Source organism: Triticum urartu, chromosome 5A, assembly GCF_056163025.1.
Source record: "Triticum urartu cultivar PI428250 chromosome 5A, HENAU_Tu73, whole genome shotgun sequence".
Taxonomy (NCBI): Eukaryota; Viridiplantae; Streptophyta; class Magnoliopsida; order Poales; family Poaceae; genus Triticum; species Triticum urartu.
This window is the reverse complement of record NC_141877.1, coordinates 157,114,030-157,120,752: the sequence shown is the minus strand read 5'-3', so window position 1 is coordinate 157,120,752 and position 6,723 is coordinate 157,114,030. Positions and strand designations below refer to the sequence as shown.

The 6,723-nt window shown below is 49.9% G+C and overlaps 1 protein-coding gene across 1 annotated transcript; it reads left to right on the top strand.

Moving 5' to 3' along the window:
* The first annotated feature begins 5,730 nt into the window (after positions 1-5,730).
* Positions 5,731-6,402, top strand: LOC147970659 (putative E3 ubiquitin-protein ligase SINA-like 9). The gene is made up of 3 exons (XM_087523549.1): positions 5,731-5,814; positions 5,897-6,028; positions 6,280-6,402. The coding sequence occupies exons 1-3, from the start codon at positions 5,731-5,733 to the stop codon at positions 6,400-6,402; spliced, it is 339 nt and encodes a 112-aa protein (XP_087379675.1).
* The last annotated feature ends 321 nt before the right edge of the window (positions 6,403-6,723 follow it).

Sequence of the window (6,723 nt, the reverse complement as noted above, 5' to 3'; positions counted from 1 at the left end):
CCGCCATCCATAAGGACATTTGAAAACCGGAGTCCGCCAATTATTGGATCGAGTATCAAGGCAGTCCAGCCTGCATTCTTGATATTTCTAGAATAATCTAGCTGATCGAAGATGATTGGTTTTGACAACCAGTGGCGGGACCCTTTGGGGATAGGTCGTGTGGTGCGTACCTTTATGGGCGCCGCACGTTTTGTTATGTGAAGTAAGTTCACTGTTTTTACTTCTTGTGGGAAGTTCTTTTGTTTCCTGGTGCTCTGCTCTTGGGGTTCGTCCTCGTCTTCGCTTGGTGTGTCGAGCCCCTTGTGTTCGGCATTGAGTCTGCCGGATTGTTTGAAAACCCAACAATCTCTATGGGTATGGTTAGCAGGCTTCCCGGGAGTACTGTGTATCTGACATATCCTGTCCAGGATTTTATTTAAGTTGGATGGATCATCCCTGTTATCCTGGAGGGGTGGTTTTGTCTGATTTTGTCGTCAACCTTTGAATCCGGCATTGACTGCCGTGCTCTTCGGACTTTTTTCCTTAGTCCGGCGATGGTCCTTGTTGCGTCGCGGTTTTCCGTTTCCATCCCTAGTTTCGGAAGTACTTGGGTCGCTGGAGCTGCACCTTGCCAACCAGCTGTCCTCTCCTGCACAAAAGCGGGTCATGAGGCTTGTTAGTGCGGCCATTGTTCTTGGCTTTTCTTGGCCGAGGTGTCTGGCGAGCCATTCGTCTCGGACGTTATGCCTGAAAGCTGCTAAGGCTTCAGCGTCCGGACAGTCAACTATCTGATTCTTTTTAGCGAGGAATCTATTCCAGAACTGCCGAGCTGATTCTCCCGGCTGTTGAGTTATGTGACTAAGATCGTCTGCATCCGGAGGGCGGACATAGGTCCCTTGAAAATTTGCTCGGAAAGCATCCTCGAGCTCATCCCAACTTCCAATTGTGTTTTCAGGAAGGCTTTTAAGCCAATGCCGGGCTGGCCCTTTAAGCTTAAGGGGTAAATATTTTATGGCGTGGAGATCATCTCCTCTAGCCATGTGTATGTGGAGGATATAATCCTCGATCCAGACTCCAGGGTCTGTTGTTCCATCATATGCCTCTATGTTTACGGGTTTGAATCCCTCTGGAAATTCATAGTCCAGGACCTCATCGGTGAAACATAGGGGGTGTGCGGCGCCCCTGTATTTGGGTGTGCCGGATTCTGATGATGGCTTTATTGCATTGCTTACGAGAGCTTGCTTTCTTGGCCCATAAATGGACCTAACTAGGCCATGATGTGAATCCTTAGGTGGGTCGCATGCCGATTTAAGTGTGGCGCCGCTTGCCGTTTTGTGGGGTCGTCTATCCGACCGTGTGGCTTTCTTATTTTTTGAATGCGAGGGCTCTAGGGCCTCTTCGTCGAATTCAGGCAATAGCTTTCTTTTCGGATAGCTTTTAGTGCGGCGACCGTCGCCGTATTTATCTGCGGTATTGCTCCATCTAATCCGGAGTGCATCTTCCGCTGTTTTTAGCTTCCGCTTCTGCTTTTTCAGGCTGCGTGCAGTTGCAACGAGCCTCTTGTGGAGATTCTTCTGCTCCATGGGTTTATCTGGCGTGAGGTCGTCCGGAATGCCGTTTTCGCCGGAGGAGGGATGTTCGGTTTCTCTATCTGTGTTACCCTGTTCGGACGGTTGCTCTAAGGCCTGCTCGTCGTCTACCGGCTCGTCCTGCTCTATGGCTGGGTTTTTATCGAGGCGAGGCTTGGGTCGGCGTTTACGCCGACGCTTTGATTGCTTTTCGGGGGGTCGATCTCCCGTTCCATCCCCTTTTTCCTTGTTGTCGCTTCCTTTAGGGGTATCCACCATGTACACATCGTGAGATGAGGTGGCTGTCCAATGCCCTATGGGCGTTGGTTCATCGGTATCTCCTGCATCGTCATCCATGCTGTCGATGTCTCCGGAGTCGAAGTTGAGCACGTCGTTTAAATTGTCGATAGTGGCTACCAGGTGGGTGGTGGGTGGGCTTTGAATTTCTTCATCGTCCATATCCCATCCTCGCTGACCGCAGTTCGGCCAGGGCTCTCCTGATAAAGAGAGAGACTTGAGAGAATTCAGGATATCGCCAAAAGGCGAGTGCTGAAAGATGTCCGCGGCGGTGAACTCCATTATTGGCGCCCAATCGGATTCGATCGGCAGGGGCGCGGGGGGTTCGGAGTCCGGAGAGGAGTCCGGATCCTCGGAGTCGTGAGTCACGCGGAGTGTGGGGCCGGCGTTCGGCTCGATCGCCTTTGAGATCGCAGCCCCCGAGGTGAAGTGCAACCACTCATCCTCGATTGACACAACTGGCTCCGAATTAAGGGTCAGAGCTGGTGCGTTTGGGGCCTCCGGGATACTGTTCGGTGACAGAGCTAGATCATGCCCCGCGAGACAGTGCGCTGCGCTTGGTTGTGGCTCGAATCCATCGAAGATCAAATCTCCGCGGATGTCTGCCATGTAATTTAGGCTTCCAAACCTGACTTGATGGCCAGGGCCGTAGCTTTCGATCTGCTCCAGGTGGCCAAGCGAATTGGCTCGCAGTGCGAAGCCGCCGAAGACAAAGATCTGTCCGGGGAGAAAAGTCTCGCCCTGGACCGCATCGTTGTTGATGATCAAAGGAGCCATCGGGCCTAAAGGTGACGACACAGAGGAACTCTCAATGAAAGCACCAATGTCGGTGTCAAAACCGGCGGATCTCGGGTAGGGGGTCCCGAACTGTGCGTCAAGGCCGGATGGTAACAGGAGACAAGGGACACGATGTTTTTACCCAGGTTCGGGCCCTCTCGATGGAGGTAATACCCTACTCCTGCTTGATTAATATTGATGATATGGGTAGTACAAGAGTAGATCTACCACGAGATCAAGGAGGCTAAACCCTAGAAGCTAGCCTATGGTATGATTGTTGTATATGGAGTTGATGTCCTACGGACTACAACCCTCCGGTTTATATAGACGCCGAATAGGGTTAGGGTTACACAGAGTCGGTTACAATGGTAGGAGATCTTGAATATCCGCATCGCCAAGCTTGCCTTCCACGCCAAGGAAAGTCCCATCCGGACACGGGACGAAGTCTTCAATCTTGTATCTCCATAGTCCTGGAGTCCGGCTGAAGGTATAGTCCGGCTACCCGAACACCCCCTAATCCAGGACTCCCTCAGGGATATTGTAAGTGCATCTAGTGCCCCTTAGTGATTTTGGTGTATTGAAGACACTAATGCGTTTGTGAGTGTACACAGGTCCATAAGTCTATGAGGAGTTTGATTTTTACAGTGAAAGTCGACCCCTAGAAATGAATGTCTTCAACTGAAGACTTTGGCTTTCTGAAGACTTTGAAAGTGAAGAATTTGGTGTGACCATGAAGACTTGATATTCATGCGAGGATTATGAAGCATGAAGACTTTTGTTTTCGTAGTTTCATTTTTCTCTTTCTTGAGTCATAGGAAACACCGTATTGTTAAAGGGGTCGAGGTAAAACTAACGAAAAGTTTCCAAGTGATGCTCATCTCAAAATCCTACACCTACCCAATCCTTTCGAGTGAAGCCATTGGAAATCTCTTACAGTTCAGTCAATTTCTTCAGTGATAGAGACGAAGATCTTCTAGTCTCTGAGGAATTTGTTCTGACTAAGGAGTTAGGAATTCTCCAGTGCGGATTGCCTACAAGTGAGGAACATGATAGCCCTGAGGAATTTGATAGACAAATTTCCGAGCGTTGCTATGCTATGCGCTAGCTGTCCCAAAATATCTACCCACCTAACGGTCATATCATTGAAGGACATTTATGTCTAATCATGTCGGGCTGCTCCCTAGGCTATAAATAGCCGCCCCCTACAACCACTAGTTGGTTGGCTGCTCTGCGAGAAACTGACACTTGTCATTGAGAGAATCCCATCCTTCGAGGACTTTGAGCGAAAATCATCAAGTGAGGAAAACCCAAACCCAAACACCTACAAACCCAAAATGATTGAGCATCACTAAAGAGATTGTTCCTACATGGAACCGGCGCTTGTTACCTTTGAGGATCGTGCATCCTCCAGACGGTTAGGCGTCATGGTCTAGAGCATCCAAGAGGAAATTGTGAATCGCCGAGTGACCGAGTCTGTGAAGGTTTGGAAGTCACCTGAAGACTTACCACGAGTGATTGGGCGAGGTCTGTGTGACCTTAGCTCAAGGAGAATACGGTGAGGACTGTGTGTCCTCAGGTTTAAATACCTAGCCGCTCCAACCAGACATACAACTGTCACATTAGTTGGAACTGGTCTACCAAATCACTGTCTTCACCGAGCTACTGGTTCTATTTCCTCAACTCTTTCAATTACTCATTCATATGCTGAAGTACTTGATCGTTACTATTTGAAGACTTTGACCGAAGACTTTCTCAATTTCCTCAATCCTATTTCTTCAGTCACTTTGTCTTCAGCCTGCTATCATGTGTTTACGCTACTTGTACTCTGTGCTTATTTTCATTTCATCATGATGACTATGCTACTGCACTGTTATGATTGCATCTGAGTACTTATTCTGTTGCTAGTCGTTCATGACTTAGGAATTTCCTCACCCTGAAATTCCTCAGTGACGAATTTGTAAAAATCACCTATTCACCCCCTCTAGTTGATATAACTCACTTTCGAAGACGAACAATGATGTTACTACTACTTCTACAGTATCGAATCCACTTCTGCATCTCCGTCCACCACGTGTGGGAGGGATAGCTTGTTGTAGTATAAGCAAAAGCCTGTCCTCGTCTGCGAGCTACCACGCGCAGGGCGAGGGAGAAGGCGTGTAGTACTAAAATCAAGCTTCTCCTCATTGTACGAGTTGACGCGACACATCATAGCACTGGCCCCACATGCTTGCCTCTAAACTTGGCTAAAAGACCCGCAGTGTACAATATATTTGCTGCAACCTCTAACATTTACCCCACCACAAATTAAAATCTATATTCCTGTCTTGACCAGATGAGCGTGCAAACTACAATCACCAGGATGACAGGTAGGGCCAGAAGATTATTTAAATAAAAAATGCTTCGAGACGGCCTCATAGCATGGAGCCGACCCCAACGATTTTAAGCATAGAGGCATGGTACATGCTATCCTAGACTACTCTACACATGAAACTGCCACACGAGCGTCCAGGCCGCGCTTGGCTCTTCGCCTCTTCGGGAAGTCGAACAATGATGGAGTACTACTGCAGTGGAGTACTACAGTATGCTTTTGGCCATCTGACACCGAATGAACTGTTAGATGTCCACCGCGTGCGGGAGGGAGAGCATGTAGCGAAAGCTTCTCCTAGTCCTGCCAGCCACCATGCTCATGGGCGAGGGAGGGACGCAGCTTCATTGACTTCCTGCTCCTACCTTTACATGCATGACAGGTGGGCCCAATAGGTGGGTGGCCCACCTGTCATACAAGCAAAGGCAGGTGCGGTTAAGGCATCGGAGCTTAGTCCGCGAGGGAGAGGGCGTTGTAATCAAACTTCTTGTTGTTGTACGAGTTGACGCGACACATCAAAGCACTGCACTCGATATATTTCAATAATTTGTGTTTATCGATGCATTAATTACAACGCATGCATGCATGCCATGACATTCCTTTTGCTACTTGCATGTGTTGATTTAATGCACCTTGAAGTAGTATGAATATGTGACGGTAAAGCTTTGTAATGCCCCGGCCCTAAAGCGAGAGATGGTTGTGCATGAGGAGGGCGAGATCATGCCGACGAAACAGGACCCGACGATGGAGCTCTCTATGGTCTCGATGGACCTCACCTTGCTCCACTACCCCTTGTGCCTCCGCCCCTTGAAGCCTCCAGTGTATGAGGTTTGAATACACCTCGTTCGTTCGGCTGATCGAGCAAGGTGCATGTTTATTCATTTATGTGTTGTTCGATTGATTTGTGCAGTGTAAGGGACAGCACCTGGCCTGCGCGGACTGCCGCGTCGAGTGCCCCAGGAACCAGCGGCAGTGCCAGAAGTGTGAGCACGGCGGTGGCTTCGATGTGCAGAACACTATGGTGGACGCCATCCTCTCCTTGGTGAGGGTGGAGTGCCCACACGAAGGTTGTGGGCTCTAAGTCACTTACCACAAGCTCGCCGATCACCTGAGCATGTGTCCGCTTGCTCCCTACAAATTCCCCGTGCCTGTCTGTAGCTACGAAGGCCCGCCGCCGACGTTCTCCCACCACATCAGCATCGTGCATCCCATGTCGTGCACATGATCTAGTACGGCAAGGTGCTCCAGCTGCAAGTGTCACTGTCGTAGCCATGGCTCTTGCTGTTCGCGAAGGAGGACGACCGCGCGTTTTTCTTGGTCAGCAGCGTGCTCGACATCGGCGCGCGTATCACCGTGTCGGTCGTCTGCATCAGAGCGGGGGAGTCCCCACTGCCGCACTACGTGGCCAAGCAGTGAGAAAACGGCCCGCCGGGGGAACCCAAAGGTAGGACCAACGACATCAAGGTGGAAATGGAGGTGACAAGCAGCAAGGATCCCGGCGACGTTGCCGTGCAGGATCTGACCTTCTTCACAGTTCTGCCCAAGCTGCTGGCCGAGGCTGGGTTGTCGGGGATGGTGTCCCTCCACTTTCAGATTGGCAAGCCCACCTCCTAAATGATTCTACAGTGCCTTCTGTTTATCTTAGTAATATGCTAATATAGGGGTTAGCTTGGTCTACTTTAGCTTAAGAGATGGTTGGTTTTGGTGGCAATGCAGCAATTACTTCGACATCAGATC

Coding starts and splice junctions, on each gene's coding strand:
- LOC147970659 (XM_087523549.1), top strand. CDS start 5,731: ATGGAGCTCTCTATGGTCTCGATGGACCTCACCTTGCTCCACTACCCC. Junction 5,815..5,896: donor TGAAGCCTCCAGTGTATGAG/GTTTGAATACAC, acceptor TGATTTGTGCAG/TGTAAGGGACAGCACCTGGC. Junction 6,029..6,279: donor TGGACGCCATCCTCTCCTTG/GTGAGGGTGGAG, acceptor CTGTTCGCGAAG/GAGGACGACCGCGCGTTTTT.